The 18,878-nt window shown below is 44.5% G+C and overlaps 1 protein-coding gene across 1 annotated transcript in view; it reads right to left on the bottom strand.

The window, feature by feature from the left end:
- LOC116709587 (transmembrane protein KIAA1109 homolog) overlaps positions 1 to 18,878 on the bottom strand; it is a 64,869-nt gene that overhangs the window by 28,979 nt on the left and 17,012 nt on the right. The window contains exons 23-33 of the mRNA XM_032548223.1: positions 18,565 to 18,805; positions 17,639 to 17,787; positions 16,873 to 17,101; positions 14,117 to 14,251; positions 12,746 to 12,921; positions 8,283 to 8,458; positions 7,274 to 7,820; positions 6,459 to 6,657; positions 6,057 to 6,329; positions 5,893 to 5,986; positions 3,599 to 3,649 (exon numbers count right to left, since the gene is read on the bottom strand). Of these exons, the coding sequence (XP_032404114.1) occupies positions 3,599 to 3,649; positions 5,893 to 5,986; positions 6,057 to 6,329; positions 6,459 to 6,657; positions 7,274 to 7,820; positions 8,283 to 8,458; positions 12,746 to 12,921; positions 14,117 to 14,251; positions 16,873 to 17,101; positions 17,639 to 17,787; positions 18,565 to 18,805 (2,270 nt within the window). The remainder of the gene's footprint in view (positions 1 to 3,598; positions 3,650 to 5,892; positions 5,987 to 6,056; positions 6,330 to 6,458; positions 6,658 to 7,273; positions 7,821 to 8,282; positions 8,459 to 12,745; positions 12,922 to 14,116; positions 14,252 to 16,872; positions 17,102 to 17,638; positions 17,788 to 18,564; positions 18,806 to 18,878) is intronic.

The following is an 18,878-nucleotide window of genomic DNA, read 5'->3' as shown; positions in this document are numbered from 1 at the left end:
TTTACAGATGGAATGAATCAACAGGTTGTACTTGGGACGTCTCTTCTTAGCGCTCACGTAGCAGACCTCACTTCATTTAAGCCACCTGACTCTAACGTCCCAGAGGATCCATCACTCTGCGTTTCTGAGGTCTGAGGGTCCAGACTTTATCTTTACGCCCTTCTTGCTCCAGAATGTGTCTGGCCCCTCGGCACTGCAGAACAGGACATTACCTGTCCGGATCACTACAAGAAACAGAAACATAAAATATAGGGGACCTAATTCAAACATCAGACTGTTCCCCTGCCTAAAAGAACCTCAGACTGAAGATTTCTTGGCCTCCAAGTCACTTAAACTTTTTTAAATCCCAGATCTCTTTGTGCTAAAGCTCTATTAATTAATGATTTCATCACTGAGCATAATATCCATGTTATGTTTCTGACAGAAACATGGTTGAATGATAATAATGAATCGATCGTACTAATTGAATCTGCGCCTCCTAACTACAATTTCTTCAGTGAGAATAGAAAACACAAAAAAGGAGGAGGCGTGGCTTCAATATTTAAGAATACCATAAATTGTAGTAAAATCTCTTTGGGTCACTTCACCTCTTTTGAGTATCTTGGAATTGAGGTTAAAGGCCACAAACGAACTTTGACTGTAACTTTATACAAAACTCCAACTTTTGTGGAAAATTTCTTTACTGACTTGAATGAACTTCTATCTCTCATATGTATTGATTATGATTGTTTAATAATTGTTGGTGATTTCAACATTCATGTTGACAACCCCCAAGACAGAGGGGTAAAAAAGCTCTAATATTTTAGAGACTTTTGGTCTAACACAACATGTCAAACAAGCAACACACACTCAAGGACACACACTGGACCTGGTTATCAGTAAGGGTGTGAATATTTCCAATGTCTCTGTAACTGATGTCGCCCTGTCGGATCACTTCCTGTTATTTTTGAAAGTTCTTTATCTTTTAACCCACTTGGACAAACAGCAACCATCACAAAACGTTCTCTCACTGAAAACACAGCAGAAACTTTTAATCAAATCTACTCTTCTTCCTCACCCTTAAGCTGTAATGATGTAGATAAGTTGGTAAATGATTTTCAGTCTAAAGTCTCAGATATTATTGATTCCATTAAAATGAAGGTTGTGTCTGGTAAAAAGAAATCTCCATGGAGAAATGCACAAACAGTTAGATCTGCAAGACAACTCTACCGTAGGGCAGAACGAAAATGGCGTAAAACTCAACTCCACGTTCATTGTGACATCTATAAAGAAAGACTACGTAACTATCATTTAACACTAAAACATGCAAGAGAGGCTTTCTTTGCAGATGTCATAAACAAAAACATTAACAACGCTCCAGCTTTATTTGCAACAGTTGACAGAATCACAAACCCTCCTGTGACGTTACCGCCTGAATTCCAATGTATTGCTGCCTGCAACCAGTTTTCCAGCTTCTTTTCAGAGAAAATTAATAAAATCAGAGGATTAATCTGAACATCCACTATAAAGTCAGTACCAATGCTGAGCCCAAACAAAACAAATACAGGAAAAATGACCCAATTTCAACTACTTAATTATAAAACCTTAGAGGAAATTACAAGTCAATAAGCTCCAGTTCCTGCTGTCTGGATGTCCTAGATCTATAACTCTAGAACATTTCTTTAAGAAAGTCCTGCCTGTTATTGCTGCTGATCTGATCCAAATAGTAAACTCATGGCTCTCATCAGGTGTTTTCCCCCAGGCTTTGAAAACAGCAGTAATCAAACCACTGATAAAAAATAACAATCTGGACAAATCACTACTGCAGAATTACAGGCCGACCTCTGACCTCTGACCTCTGATTCATCAGCAAAGTTATTGAAAAAGCTGTTTAAACAATTAACTAGCTTCCTAACTATAACCAACCGCTTTGACTCCTTCCAGTCTGGTTTCCAGTCTCACCACAGCACAGAGACTGGCCTAGTCAAAGTGTTCAATGACATCCGTATAAATACGGACTGTGGCAGAACCACAGTGCTGGTTCTGTTGGACCTCAGTGTTGACCACGACATATTACTGAATCGACTGGAGACTCTCCGGTCCAGTGCTTAACTGGTTTAAATCCTACATAAAGAACAGGGATTTCTTTGTTTCAATTGAAAACTTTTCATCAAAGAGGTCAAAGGTCACATGTGGGGTACCCCAAGGTTCAATCCTAGGACCCCTTTTATTCAATATTTATATGCTCCCACTAGCTCAGGTTATAACAGGAAATAATATTAGCTACCATAACTATGCAGATGACACACAGCTCTACATTACGATGTCACCAGGTGACCTTTGACCCCATCCAATCACTGAACAGATGCTTAGAACAGATAAATGTGTGGATGTGCCAAAACTTTCTCCAGTTGAACAGAAACAAAACTGAAGTTATTATTTTTGGACCTAAAGAGGAACGATCTAGAGCTATAGATATAGAGTTATAGATCTAGATCTATAGATATAGATATAGAGCTATAGATATAGAGTTATAGATCTAGATCTAGAGTTATAGATATAGTTATAGATCTAGAGTTATAGATATAGATCTATAGATCTAGAGTTATAGATCTAGAGTCAATGCACAGCTTCAGTTATTACAACTGAAAACCAGCGATCAGCCCGAAACCTGGGAGTAGTGATGGACTCTGACCTGAACCTCCAGAGCCACATAAAGACAGTTACAAAGTCGGCCTTCTATCACCTGAAGAACATTTCCAGGATTAAAGGACTAATGTCTCAGCCAGATCTAGAGAAACTCATCCATGCGTTCATCTTCAGTCGTATTGATTATTGCAACAGCGTCTTCACAGGTCTGTCCAACAAATCAATCAAACAGCTGCAGCTGATCCAGAATGCTGCTGCTGGCGTTCTGACTAAAACCAGGAAGATAGAGCACATAACACCAGTTCTAAAGTCCCTCCACTGGCTCCCTGTAGCTCAAAGAATAGACTTTAAAATCCTGTTAGTTTATAAATCACTGAACGGCTTAGCACCACAATACATTAAAGATCTGCTGTTGTTGTATCAACCTTCCAGACCTCTCAGGTTCTGGTTCTGGTTCTCCTCTGCATCCCCAGAACCAGAACCAAACGAGGAGAAGCAGCTTTCAGCATCTATGCACCACAAATTTGGAACAAACTTCCAGAAAACTGTAAAACAGCTGAAACACTGACTTCTTTTAAATCTCAACTAAAAACCCACCTGTTTAGAATTGTATTTGAAATGTAATCAATTACAAATTTATTGATGGAACTTGACTTATTGATGTAACTTGACTTAATGATTGATTCTATATTGCATTGTGATTCTGTGTTTGTAATGATGTAAAGCACTTTGAAATGTCTTGCTGCTGAAATGTGCTATACCAATAAAATTTGATTGATTGATTGATTGACAAACGGCAGCCATCTTGAAAACTGTCTGTGACCCTGAAATGCAGGTGGCTGATGGGAAATCTGAGGGTTGATCATACAGGTGTTTATGCCACAGCTGACTGTTTTTCCAGAGATATGCTGCGCTGCATGAGACGGTGGGTTTACTGATGCAGAGGTCACTGGGGTCAACATGAACATACAGAAACTCCTGCTTAGCCGTGCTGGTGGGAGACGTGGGGAAGTCCTCCAGTCTACGCAGTTTACCGGGAAGACAAAGAAGAGCGAGGAAGAAGAGAAGAAGAGTCAGGAGGTATTGAGCTATGGAGATAGATAGGCTGGAATCACCTGGGGTAAATAAAACCACATCAGCTTCTGATCCCACCAGTTTCTATAGAGCTGATCAAATGATCAGTTCTACTGTCAATTTATTACAAATAGCAGCTTTAACTCATTGGATTTATTTCACATTTAAGTTTCAATTATTGTTTTTAACCAAATTCTTAATAACCCAATCAATTTAATTTCCATTATTAATCGTATTAGTTTCAGTGGAGCCCAAAGTGGGTCCTGGAGGTCCGGGATCCTGAACCTTTTAGTTCTCTCCCTGGTACCAACAACCTTTTCAGGAAGTCAAAGTTCTTCTTAGGCCTCTAACGATCCATCATTGGATCCAGGTGAGTTAAACCAGGGAGAGACTAAAACATGCAGGATGCCGGGCCTCCAGAACCCACTTTGGGCTCCGCTGGTTTACATACTCAACGACCTTAATAACTAATTTACTGAAAAAACTTCCTACTATTTAGGATTTATGAATCAATTTATATATATATTATATACACTGTTCAAAAAAATAAAGGGAACACTTAAACAACACAATATAACTCCAAGTAAATCAAACTTCTGTGAAATCAAACTGTCCACTTAGGAAGCAACACTGATTGACAATCAATTTCACCTGCTGTTGTGCAGATGGAATAGACAACAGGTGGAAATTATTGGCAATTAGCAAGACACACTCAATAAAGGAGTGGTTCTGCAGTTGGGACCACAGACCACTTCTCAGTACCTATGCTGTCTGGCTGATGTTTTGGTCAGTTTTGAATGTTGGTGGTGCTTTCACACTCGTGGTAGCATGAGACGGACTCCACAACCCACACAAGTGGCTCAGGTAGTGCAGCTCATCCAGGATGGCACATCAATGCGAGCTGTGGCAAGAAGGTTTGCTGTGTCTGTCAGCGTAGTGTCCAGAGGCTGGAGGCGCTACCAGGAGACAGGCCAGTACACCAGGAGACGTGGAGGAGGCCGTAGGAGGGCAACAACCCAGCAGCAGGACCGCTACCTCCGCCTTTGTGCAAGAAGGAACAGGAGGAGCACTGCCAGAGCCCTGCAAAATGACCTCCAGCAGGCCACAAATGTGCATGTGTCTGCACAAACAGTTAGAAACCGACTCCATGAGGATGGTAGGAGGGCCCGACGTCCACAGATGGGGGTTGTGCTCACAGCCCAACACCGTGCAGGACGCTTGGCATTTGCCAGAGAACACCAGGATTGGCAAATTCGCCACTGGCGCCTTGTGCTCTTCACAGATGAAAGCAGGTTCACACTGAGCACATGTGACAGACGTGACAGAGTCTGGAGACGCCGTGGAGAGCGGTCTGCTGCCTGCAACATCCTTCAGCATGACCGGTTTGGCAGTGGGTCAGTAATGGTGTGGGGTGGCATTTCTTTGGAGGGCCGCACAGCCCTCCATGTGCTCACCAGAGGTAGCCTGACTGCCATTAGGTACTGAGATGAGATCCTCAGACCCCTTGTGAGACCATATGCTGGTGCGGTTGGCCCTGGGTTCCTCCTAATGCAGGACAATGCTAGACCTCATGTGGCTGGAGTGTGTCAGCAGTTCCTGCAAGATGAAGGCATTGAAGCTATGGACTGGCCAGCCCGTTCCCCAGACCTGAATCCGATTGAGCACATCTGGGACATCATGTCTCGCTCCATCCACCAACGTCACGTTGCACCACAGACTGTCCAGGAGTTGGCGGATGCTTTAGTCCAGGTCTGGGAGGAGATCCCTCAGGAGACCATCCGCCACCTCATCAGGAGCATGCCCAGGCGTTGTAGGGAGGTCATACAGGCAAGTGGAGGCCACACACAATACTGAGCCTCATTTTGACTTGTTTTAAGGACATTACATTAAAGTTGGATCAGCGTGTAGTGTTATTTCACTTTAATTTTGTGTGTGGCTCCAAATCCAGGCCTCCATTGGTTAATAAATTTGATTTCCATTGATGATTTTTGTGTGATTTTGTTGTCAGCACATTCAACTTTGTACAGAACAAAGTATTCAATGAGAATATTTCTTTCATTCAGATCTAGGATGTGTTATTTGAGTGTTCCCTTTATTTTTTTGAGCAGTGTATATATAATTGATGTTGTTTTAACTTAATATGGTAGGAGTTTGGTTTTTGTTCATCGGTATTGGGCCGTCAGTACGTACTGAATGTCCGGCGTGATTCCCTCCAACAGAACGATGTTCACTCCTCCGATGTGAGCCGACGCGCACGTCTCCGTCATCTTCTGGTGGAGAATATCTGCATGGCAGAGAACACCGTCAGAGCCGCCCGTCCAGCGGGGGGTGCCGTTCGCCGCAGCAGCTCTCACCCTTCATCTTCTCCTTCAGCGTGAACGACCCGTGGATCTTCTTAAGCTCCGCCTCCATGGTCAGGCCGCCGATGTCGGCCTCCAGGTGAGTGCGGTTCACCATGCCGATGCCGAACACGATCAGCGTGATGTGCTGCGGCTCGCCGCTCACCAGGCTGCGCCGCCGCCCGCCCGCAGCCCCAGGTGGCCTGCCAGGTGTAGCCGGCTCCGGCTGCTCGTTCTCGTTCTCAAAGATGACCTTACAGAGCGACTCCGACGGCCGCCGCCCGCCCTCTGCAGACAGGAAGTTCAGCCTGTCAGCCACTCAGAACCAGACAGGAAGTGGCTGGTTTTTGTTAACTACAGCCAGGAAGTGGCCGGCTTTGGTCAGTCATGTGACAGGAAGTAGTGATGCGCACTGACCTGAGATGCAGTTCTCCGGCGAACTCTTCTCCAGGATGCCGGTCGGGTCGGAGATCAGGGAGTAGAAGTTGAGCAGCTTGTACATGTTCTGCCAGCACTCTGCCGACGGCTCGCTCTGCTCCGACACCGTGATGGAGTCCGAGTCGTCCATCTGGATCGGCATGTGGTCCGCCACGTCCCGGGAGCCCTTTCTGGACACCTGGGGGGCAGAACCAGAACCCGTTACCCGGTACCAGAACCTCCTGAAGTCAAACCACATCACAGTGTTTCTGCTAAACCTGGGAGTCTGGAGTGACCGGTGGCGCCCTCTACAGGTTCAGACATTAGTGAGTTCAGGTTCAGAGAATATAATGATAAATTTATAATAATAATCTGAGACTGATCTGTTTAAAGATTAAATATTTCAAAACCGATAGACAAGAAGCTCAACATTCCTCACTTAATTGTTGAAGGAGTTCTCATATAGTCACTACTTCATTCTGGTAATATAAAGACTTTAATCTCCATAAATTAAGACATTTTAATCATTTTTATTTAAAAACAAAATGCTTTTTATTTATCTTAAAAGTAAAATGTATATTTTTTTGTACATTTTTGGGTTCATTATTGCAAATGGCCTTTTTAGAGTTAGTTCTCTAGTTAACAATCAATTATTCCAATAATCATGATTAATTGATATAAATTTCAATGATTGATTCATCAATTATTTCAATAATTAATCAGAATTAGTCATGATTAAAACACTTGAACAATCAATTTATCATTCCAGCCTGTTTCCTGAATCTTAGCGCCGCCCCTCCCCCGCCCGTTGCTACCTTGGAGGTGCGGCGCTCCGAGCGCCCCAGCGAGCTGCGTCCTCGGGGTTCCCGCCGCCCTAGCGTGTCGATGCTGGACGGCGGCCCGTTGGAGGGAAGCCCCGCCCCTCCTCCTCTTTTGCTCTTCAGCGTCTGCGTGGCGCAGCGGCCCGTGCCGTTCAGGCTGCCGCGGGAGCTGCGGCTGAAGTCGGAGGACAGGATGTGGCGGTAGGGGCGGGCCCTGAAGGTGGGGGTGGGGGAGGTGGAGCCAGCGGTGTAGCGGCTCAGCTTGATGTCGGTCTGCGTGGCCTTGATGTCGTCGATCATGGTGCTGAACTGGTGGATGAGGCGCACCAGTGCCATGTCGACGCGCTGGCTGATGGCCTGGCAGGCTGTGGTGAAGTCGCAGTGGAAGGTGTTGTAGTGGCGGCGGTTCAGGTCGTGGAAGGAGAGCGGCGCCCCCTGGGGGGCGCTGGCGGACTTCTCCATCACCACGGCATTGACACTGAAGGTCTCGATCAGCAGGGCGGGCTTGAACTCCAGCGGGGGAAGGTTGACGGTGCCCTGCCTGGAATCACAGAGGCTCAGAATCACCTGCCGGTTCTGATCCGATGACCGGACTTCCTACAGCGACTCGCATCATAGAGCAGCTCAGGAAACGCAGAAATGTTACAGGAAATGATCAAAGTAAGAATATTTGTCTGCTTAAAGGGGCAGTACCATGAGTTTTACATTTTATAGCATGTTTTAATAACTATGTTACCTTCAGTTATGAAAATGATGTAAATATCAAGAATGAGTTAAAATAAGTTTAAGCCATGAAATTGGGCCTCTGTCTCTTTAAGAACTGCAGCTGTTTCTGAAGCTCCGACTCCAAAAAGTCATTCCAAAATGGCTCCTGTATTAAGGAGCTCAGCAGATGTTTGCTAGTTGCTGCTGGCTAGTCTGAAGGAGCCGTAATCAAAAACAATTTAAACATCTCAGAGTGAAATAAATCCAGATAAGCGATGGGTTAGGGTCAGGTTTCTACCTCCTAGACTTCTTGTTTTTCCGCTCCTTGGTCGTGTCGGAGTCCACGATGTCGGCTCGCAGACACTCCAGGTTGCCCGAAAACGACAAATGTTCTCCAAAGTACATCTTGTAGCTGAGGGGAGTGGCGTCCTGCGCCTGGATGCCGATGTAGCCCAGCAAGGGCTTGAAGACAACCTGGAGCAGGAGAAAATCAGGAGGTTTCATTAGACCAGTCTGCTCGTGTTTCCATGTAGCGCTAGCAGCTGCGTAGCCTGCAAGCCGCTGCAGCTAGCGACGCAGACCTGCAGCTTTTACTCCGTGTTGATTCATGTCAACGTGACCAGACTGTAACGGATAGTAGACTAAAGTAAATTAAGAATTTTCTAAATTAAGTATGACGCAGATTGTTTGTGGATGTTTGTCTGTTTTTTTTGTTTTTTTTTTAACTTACATTTTTATTATTTTTACAGAGCAATAATACAGCCATACATCAATGGTACATAACACAAGTGTTGACAATATGAAGTTTTCCATAAAATAAACATCTTGGCATGATATCTTACAACCTCAGCATCACATTTGTAGACTCCTCACCATACAACATTAAAATAAGGATACATTTTGGGCAGGATGGCTAAACACCATATGCCAAGAGACAAACTTGTTAGGCTTATTTACATCAACAGAGCTTCTGCTGCCCCCTGCTGGCTAAATGTGGTTTTTTGAAGTCTTAATGAGGAGGTTATCTGTTCCATTTTATACAATTCCCTTACTTTTTGAATCCATAAGTCATAGGCAGGTGGCTCCAACTGCATCCACCTGATTGTAATGCATTTCAGGGCTGCTGTAAAAAGGACATTTAACAGATATACTTTGGCCCGTCCTTGCAAACCATCTGGTATAATATCAAGTAACGCAACTGTAACATCCTTTGGTATAACTTCTGGGAAGATTTGGTTTATAGCCCTGTATACCTCATCCCAAAAGTTTTGAAGTTTGGGGCATGACCAAAAAATGTGTGTATGATTGGGGACAGCTGAGCCACAGTTTCTCCAACACAAGCTTGGTACTTTAGGATCCATCTTGGAAACTACATCTGGGGTCCTGAAATATCTGATAATAATTTTCCATTTATATTCCCGCCACGTATTTGAGTTTGTGACTCGATGTGCCTCAGTCCAGACTTCCTCCCATGTTTCGTCAGAGATTCTTTTGGCCGTCTCTGCCTCCCATCTTTGTTTTGTCCAAGTGGTTCGTTAAGGTTCATTGACAGAAATACACTATCTAACTTTGTTATCAATTTTTTATCTCCTCCCCCTTTCTGGTAATGGATTACTAGGTTTTCTATTGGTGTGGGATTCAGTACTCTTTCCCAGTCCCAGACAAAAAAGAGCACAACTGTAAATATCTAAAGAAATCATTTTTCTGGAGATGAAAATTCCTACATAACTCTGCAAATGACATAAGGTTGTTCCTGTCGATCAACTGATGAAGAAATGGAAGCCTCTGTTCGGCCCATTTAGAAAACTTTTTGTCTAAGAAATTGGGTGTGAAAGATTTAATATGTCCAATGCTTGTTAATATTGATAAACCTCTTGGTAGCTTGAAAGAAATTCGCACTTTGTTCCAAATGTTAAGTGTGGTTTTAGTCCACAATGGCAGATCCTTTACTGGAATATCTAAAAATGGCTTTAATACCTTTAATGGTACTGAGCACTTTGCTTGCTCAATGCTCAGCCATCTTGTTTGAGAATCTGTTGGATCCATGAAATTAGAGGCTTTAACTGAGCTGCCCAGAAATAGTATTTCAAAACAGGAAGATTGAGGCCGTCTTACTTCTTTGTAGTGTTTTATATTTTATGAAAGGGCGCTTGCTTTGCCATATGAATTTTGATATAATTTTATCCAATTCAACAAACATGGACTTTGGTTTGATAACTGGTAACATCTGGAATAAATACAATAATCTGGGTAACAGATTCGTATGAATGGTTTCAATGCGACTGAGGAGGGACAAAGGCAATGCTGACCATCGCTCTAGGTCATTTTTAATTATATCCAGTGTTTTGCTGTAATTGGCATGATACAAATCATTTAATGAGAGAGGAATATGAATGCCTAGGTATTTAATGCCCTTCCCTTGGCCACCTAAAGCCGCTCTGTTGTTTAACCCCCAGTGGAAATTGCTATTGACATCCATTGCCTCTGTCTTATCAACATTTATTTTATAACCAGAAAAATGTCCATAAACAGAAATCATTTCCCTCAGACGTGGTATTGATGATGTATGATCAGACAGATACAGAAGTACATCATCTGAGTAAAGAGATATTTTATGTTCCTCTGTGCATAAAATAATCAAAATCCCTTTAATTTCATTATTGTCCCTAATAAGCTGGGCTAATGGCTCCATACTAATTGCAAACAAAAGAGGTGATAAAGGACAGCCTCGCCTGCATCCGCGCTCCAGTTTGAAACTTGCCGACCTGAAACCATTAACTCTTACAGCCGCTTGTGGGGATGAATATAAAGTATGTATCCAATCTATAAACTTGGGCCCAAATTTAAATCTCTTTAATGTTTGAGTAAGGTATTTCCATGACACACGATCAAAAGCCTTTTGGGCATCTAAAGATATTACAGCTGTCATAGCTTTCTTTTCTTTTTGGTGAGACATAATATTTAATAAACGACGCAGATTATTTCCATAGTGCCTCCCGACAATAAATCCGGTTTGATCTGGATGTATGATTTGATTTATTATGACATTTAATCGTCTCGCCAGAATACCAGTTAGAATGCGTATGTCCCCATTAAGCATCGATAATGGTCTATATGACCCACAGTCAGTGGGATCCTTACCTTCTTTATGCAAAACAACTATTGTGGCATCAGACCAGGATGGCGCCATTGTTTTAGTTTCTAAAGAAAAGTGGTATGCTTCCAATAAAAGTGGAGTAACGATGTCTATGAAACATTTATAGAATTCATTTATGAAACCATCGGGACCAGGACTCTTATTATTTTTAAGGGATGAGATAACGTTTTTAATTTCTTCTTCTTGAATTGGCTTATCTAATTGTTTAGCTACAATATCGGATAATTCAGAAATATTTATATTTTGTAAGTAGTCTGCTATCTTACTCTCACCACCGCAAGTGTCAGTGTCTCGGTATAAAACCTTGTAAAATTCTGCAAATGTTTAACCAATATCTTTTGGTTTTAAGATGGATTTATTGCCCGATTTCAGCTTTTGAACTACATTTGAGGACTGTTGTTTTTTAAGTCGGAAGGCCAAAAGTCTGCTCGCTCTATTTCCATTTTCATAATACTGTTGCTTGGCAAAACGAAGGTTACCTTCTATCTTTTCTGAAAGTAAATCTTGCAGCTCTCTGCGTGATGTATTCAAATCATTCAGAATCCTGGATGCTCTAGTCTTTTTATGTTGAAGATCCAGTTCCCGAATTCTATCTTCTAAATATTTCTGTTTGGCTGCCTTTTGTCTTTTTTTTGCTGTCGTGTAGGAGATGATGCTACCTCTTAAATAGCACAGTCCCACAACATAATAGGAGATGTTTCAGGGGTATTGTTTATGTCCAAATAATTTTTGAGGTCTAATTTAACAAATTCAACAAATTCTTTGTCATTAAGAAGGGAGGCATTAAGTCTCCATTGCTTAAATGATGGTGTCAATCCTATATTCCACTTGAGAGTAACAGGTAACAAGATTCTATGAAACAGTGTCATTGTTTTTAAATTGTTTTTATTGTTTTATACTTGTGCATATGTATTAATTGTTTTTATCTTGTAACCAGGTTGCTATGTATTGCCAATTTTTTGCCCAGGTCCCTCTTGAAAATGAGATCTAGATCTCAACGGGGTTTACCTGGTTAAATAAAGGAATAATGAAAATGAAATGAAAAAAAGCTGGTAGAATCGTCGTGTCAATCAATGACTTGAACTGTCAAGCTGAGTAGCATGAAGAAATCAACACTTAGTTTTCCCCAGTGAAAGCAGCGAGGTACGTTTTGTTTTGTTGTTTGTATTGTAAGTTTATGTTTGTGTTCTAATATTTGTATATGTTTTAGTTTTCACGGTGACTATGGTGACTGAGGTGATTCTGAATCACCCGTAGAAGAAAAAATAAAAACGCTAAATTCACCCGTCGAGACTGGCTGGTTAATTCAACTGCTGGGGAGCTGCTACACAGACTGTTCCAATACAGGATGAACAGGAATCTGTCACATAAATGTTTGTAATATTTATCATCTGAGTTCTTTAAATGTGGCTAAAGTTAACGCTGAGGAAATTTCCAATGTTTTGATACATAAAATCTTTATCCTATCTGGATAAAACATATAAAAAGTTTCATTAGGCAGAGGTGGTCTGAACACAGCGGCAGTTGATCTGTCGGTGTGTGTTGACGCAGACAACGCTAACACAGAAGACGCTAATGCTAAAGCATGAATCCAGTTGGCTCACCTGAGCGTCGGCCAGCTGCACGGCGGCTGGACACTGGTTCCCCTCCTCCACGTCCACCAGGTCGTCCTGACTGGTGCTGTGCTGGGAGTGCGTCCCATCCAGCGTGTTCTGGTCACTGGACAGAACCGTGTTGAAGTCCGACGCCGAGGGGATGGTGGGCAGGGTGCAGGTTCCGCCTGGCAGGACAATAAAGACACTTTCAGAACCGGGCCGAAGGAAGAACCGAGTCAGTACTGCACCTAGCCTCTATGCTAACAAAGACCAAGCTGACCTTGTGGACTGCTAGCCTCTAAGCTAAAAAACACCAAGCTGACATTGTGGGCTGCTAGCCTCTATGCTAACAAAGACCAAGCTGACCTTGTGGACTGCTGGCCTCTAGCTAACAAACACCAAGCTGACCTTGTGGGCTGCTAGCCTCTAAGCTAACAAACAACAAGCTGACCTTGTGGACTGCTAGCCTCTAGCTAACAGACACCAAGCTGACCTTGTGGGCTGCTAGCCTCTAAGCTAACAAACAACAAGCTGACCTTGTGGACTGCTAGCCTCTAAGCTAACAAACAACAAGCTGACCTTGTGGACTGCTAGCCTCTAGCTAACAGACACCAAGCTGACATTGTGGGCTGCTAGCCTCTATGCTAACAAAGACCAAGCTGACCTTGTGGACTGCTGGCCTCTAGCTAACAAACAACAAGCTGACCTTGTGGGCTGCTAGCCTCTAAGCTAACAAACAACAAGCTGACCTTGTGGACTGCTAGCCTCTAGCTAACAGACACCAAGCTGACCTTGTGGGCTGCTAGCCTCTAGCTAACAAACACCAAGCTGACATTGTGGGCTGCTAGCCTCTAAGCTAACAAACAACAAGCTGACCTTGTGGACTGCTAGCCTCTAGCTAACAGACACCAAGCTGACCTTGTGGGCTGCTAGCCTCTAGCTAACAGACACCAAGCTGACATTGTGGGCTGCTAGCCTCTATGCTAACAAACACCAAGCTGACATTGTGGACTGCTAGCCTCTAGCTAACAAACACCAAGCTGACCTTGTGGGCTGCTAGCCTCTATGCTAACAGACACCAAGCTGACATTGTGGGCTGCTAGCCTCTAGCTAACAAACACCAAGCTGACATTGTGGGCTGCTAGCCTCTAGCTAACAAACACCAAGCTGACATTGTGGGCTGCTAGCCTCTATGCTAACAAACACCAAGCTGACCTTGTGGGCTGCTAGCCTCTATATTAGCAGCAACAGGACGGTAGCTGAAGTCCAGAGATTCTAGAGACAGACATGGAGAGCTGAGAGCTGGTTCTAGAGTCCGGCCAGGTCCGGATCGCCGGCAGCATCGTAAGGTTCATGCAGCTGGAGCCCAGCTGGCCTCACCTGGCTGGGAGCGACTGAGCGGGGAGTCGTTTGACGCGGAGCCGGCCCGGTTCCCCACGGCGTTGGACATCCAGTTGTAGAAGCTGACGGAGGACGGCTCGGACAGCAGCGGATGTTCGGTCAGCATGTCCGTCCCTGCAGGATGGGCCGGGAACCAGGAGACACAAACAGGTTATGTTCTGGTTCATTAAAACCCATCTGCTCTGAACATCATGAACTCATTCACAAACAGGAAGGTGGTCAACATAAACCTGACCAGCAGGTGTTACTGCTGGACCAAAAAGGGGTCAAAAATATCCAGAACTTTGATATCTAAACTTTCAGTTTTCAGGCTATTTCATGTAAAATAACTTCATTTTTCACAGTGTGAAAATGTTTTATACAGGTGATTCTGAACCAAACTGAGATCCAGCTGAATAATCTCACCCTAAAGCAGTGGTCCCCAACCTTTTTTAGTACCATGGACCGGTGAAGACTTCGCAAATTTGCTGCGGACCGGGGGGGGGAGTTCTTCAGCATGTTGGTGTTCCCGCTAAAGCCTTTTTTTTTTTTTGCCCCGATTGTTTTCCCTTTACGAAAAACTTACAACGTCCTGCTGTGTTTGGTGTGTTACTTGGTGGTGTGTTGAATATGCCACATACATATACTCAACAAATATTCAACATTGTCTTGGTTCGATTATCTCAGCCTGTGGGGTTTTCCCTGACAGGGAGCGAGAATGGAGCCTGTTGAATGTGACAGGTAGCCAATCAGAAAGCGCGGTGACGTAAGAAAGGAGTGAAATCCCAAACAATTGACATGGCAACTGAGAGTCCGGTGGACATCGGAGGAGACATGTGGAAATGTTTATTACTATATATAAAGGTCATTTTTTATATATGTTTATTATATGTGGTTATGTTTATTCAGTTAAAAATGTTAACTACGAATAAACATACAAATCATAGAGCTGCAAACAGAGCGGCTGCTCCCTCCGTCTTTTATCAAACGCCTTTTCTTTTTGCGTCTTTTATCGCTTAAAATGAGCCACAAACTATCACTGCTGCTTCTACATCATCATCCTGTTTGATTATTCTAAATTCATGTTTGGTTTGTTGGGGTTTTACTGGATTTTCTCCTGGAATCGGTTCTGTGGTGTGTTGCTGCTGGATTCACGAACCGACCGAACCTGTTGGACTTTTATCGGCTCTGTGGTCACAGAGGTCTGGAAAATCGGCCCACAATCCTTAAATGGTGTGAACCAGACCTAAAACTCACAAGCTCTACTCCTCCTCTCGTCTCTCCACTGCCCTAACGCTCTCTGACTCTGGTCGCTATGGTAACGTTTAATATCCCTTCAAAATAAGATACAGATGCGCCACAAAAACGAACATTTTACTTTGGTGAAAACTTTAACTCAGGATAACGACTAATGGAGCCCTGAGCTTGTTTCTCTGCAACCAGACGGTCCATCTGGGAGAGACGAGAGACAATGAGACCGGAAGTGTTGCTGATGCTCAGGGTTCTTGGTCTCTAGTGGAGAAGCAGCTTGAAGCTTCATTGCCTCATTAACATCCGGTCACCATATCATGCAGAGCTTGGACTGTGGGAATCACCTGCCGGGATAAATCCATCCTCCTGTCTCTTCTCTGGGCCTTTTCCCTTCACAAAGAAACTTTCCAAACAATCTGATCCGTTTCTGACTCATTTTGCTGCTTGTGGCTCCATGTTGGCGGCAAGACGGAACCGAGAGAATCCGGTTAAAAAATTTTCAAAATAAAAGATCCTCTAGACTCAAATAATACACAAAAAGGAAATATTTAATTATTTATTGCGCGGCCCGGTACCAATTGGTCCACGGACCGGTATCGGTCAGCGGCCCGGGGGTTGGGGACCACTGCTCTAAAGGACTCATCCAGTAAATGAAGCCGTGGATTATAATCCCACATTTCACCAGCTTAAATCTGCACTATAACAGGGCTGAGGCCATTTAATAATCCATTATTCTGATAATTAATTAGATAAAACAGTCCGTAGGCCTTTTTTATACAATGTCAGAAATATATTAAAAGATGCAAACAAATGATTCAGTTATTTTCTAAAATAAGAAAATAAATATTTATGTCCTAAAATGCAGTAACAGAATTATTTTAAATGAACTTTTGATCATTTGTAGCAGAGCTAAAAATACCGTAAAGGTTCAGAGCTTTCTGCTGGTCTGAACACGGTGTAGGACTGACCTGGACATCAGTTATTGATTAATGATTAACAACAGGAGGTTGTTTTCCCTCGTCTGAACCAGGTGAAGCTAAAACTTTTCCGGTGGAACAGATTCAGAATGACTTTTAATTTTTTTTTCTTCTCTGAAGAGTTTTTGCGGCGCTAGTGGCTCGTATTTTTTCCACAGTAGGCAGACAGGAAGGAGGGTGAGGACAGGGGGGAAGACATGCGGTAAAGGTCGTCGGGACCGGGAGTCGAACCTGCGACGTCCGCGTCGAGAACTAAGGCCTCCAAACGTGGGGCGTGCTAACCCCCTGCGCCACCACAGCACAGCACAGACTTTTAATTTTAAATGTTTTTATTTATTGTCCAGTTTCGGTTTTGTTTCTGCTCTGCGTCATTCTGTATAATCCAGTTAGTGATCAATCAATGACTGATTAATTAGTGACTCATCCCTAATCCCACCAGATAAAACCTGGAGTTTGCTTCGTCCTAACGAGTGTTTATTGCTCTGGTTTTACTGGTGAACTGGTTTTGCTGGGATTCCTATGGCTCACCTGTGCGTGTGAGGGAGCCGCTCTTGGCGGCGGCGGCCGTGTCGCTCCGCTGCGGCGTTCCCTCCAGCAGGTTGTGCAGGCTGCGGAAGCTGCCCGTCAGGTTGCTCAGCAGGCTCTCCTTGCGCGGGCTGTCCCTGGCTGGCGGCCCGCCGCCGCGGCTCACGTGGGCCGGCGAGTCGGCCGCCGTGTCGCCGCTGGTGTAGCTCAGCGACTGGTAGGGATGCGAACCCTGGGTGTGACAAACAAGCAGAGCGTCGGGCGAGGTTACGACGGCCGCCGGGGCGTTTCATCGCCATGACAACACAGATAAATGGTCTGGAGAGTGACAGGGGAGGCTGAATAGTTTAGGATGGAAGAGACGACACTCAGAGAGACGCAGAGAGAGAATGGACGGAGTCACCGGGAGAAACGCCTGCAGAGCTGCAGCACAGAGCCGCAGCACAGAGCCAGAAAAAACATGAGACCAGAACCAGGACCAGGACCGGCCTTAGAGGTAAACCTTGATGAGCCTCATTAAATCTGGCTGGAAACGCCTCCACCAGGACTGGAGCTAATATTTAGCTTCACGCTTTTGCTAGCCTTCAGAACATTTAGTACTTAGCTTCACATAAATTAATTCTCCCTGAAGCTGCGAGTGAAAGCCAGGTGTGCAATAACAATTTGATCTTATTGGTGGCGATATACTGTGCTGTACACTAGCTGGTATGGAGGTTTAGCAGAGCTAATGATAGCGCTGCCAGCTAGCTCTGGGTTAGCGCTGGCTTACCTTTATCCTGTGGGCAGACTCGTTGTGCGTGTGGGACTTGGAAAGCTTCCTCATGATCTCAACGCCGCTGACCGGGCCGGTGCTGGCCTCCTTGGGAGGGGGGCGGCTGCAGGCTCCTTCCAGCAGCATGGTGTGTTCACTCACTGTGGCTTCAACAGAAGGAGATCCGATCAAAGTCCCAGAATTAACCGATTCTTCTAAACACATCATCATCAACTGAACAGCTTCGCATGATCAGAACCAGCAGCCAGCAGACCCTGGATTTATATCTGCATTTATCCCTTTAGTTATGGAAACAGAAACTAAACGCATCATTTCCAGACTCTGCCAGACTGAGAAGATGCTAAAATATAAACTTTTTCTGAACAGAGTCGTTTAAAGGGGCAGTGTCATGTTTTCCAGGCTCATAGAGCCATTTTATAGAACAATCTATAAAATGTTCTATAACTACCTTCAGTTGTTATAAAATGCTGTAAATATCAAATATGACTTCAAAGAAAAGTTATTTCTGCTTTATTGCCTTGAAATTGGGTCTTTGTCTCCTTAAGAGAGCCTGCTCTCTCTGAAGCTCCGCCTCCAGGAAGTAGTCCCAACATGGCTCCTCTATTAACCCTTTAACGGTTTTACCAGCGTTGCTCTGGGCAGCAGCTCCTATAATTGTGTTTGCTAATAGCCGCTGGCTAGTCTGAAGGAGCTGAGTTGGGAGGAGCTGCGGCTTGAAGGCGGAGCTACGTCCACCCAGGTGTTTAGAACCAGGTGACTGGTTGCCATGGAGACTAAAGGAATTCTCAAACATGAAAGAATCAAAGCAACACAGCAGCGAAAAGCATTAAAGGTCTTAATCTGGTGTGGATCGGATCAGAACCGCCGGTGGTTCCGGATCGGTCCCGGTACTTCCAAGTGTCAACCCGTTAACTTGGTCCCACCTGCATCGAACTCGAACTCCGCTCCGTCGGCGCTGGTGTCGCTGTGCAGCGCGGCGCCGTTATCCAGGCCCAGTACCGGGTCAGGCTGGTTCTGCTGGGCCTCTCTGGGCTTGGCGATCTGGCTAGGACCCATCAGGCCGATGGCCTTGAAGCCCTGAGTCACAACAATGAACTTCATCCACTGCCGGGCCAGAGCCACCAGACCCTTCTTCAGCGTCACCAGGGCCGGAACACCGTCGTTCTGGGGAGAGACCAGTAAGACCAGTAAGACCAGAGGGACCAGCTGGCTCCCAGTCTGCTCCCAGTGAAACCAG

Source organism: Xiphophorus hellerii, chromosome 19 (assembly GCF_003331165.1).
Source record: "Xiphophorus hellerii strain 12219 chromosome 19, Xiphophorus_hellerii-4.1, whole genome shotgun sequence".
Lineage (NCBI taxonomy): Eukaryota > Metazoa > Chordata > Actinopteri > Cyprinodontiformes > Poeciliidae > Xiphophorus > Xiphophorus hellerii.
Note: the sequence above shows the minus strand (reverse complement) of the source record. Positions and strands in the feature narration are given on the sequence as shown.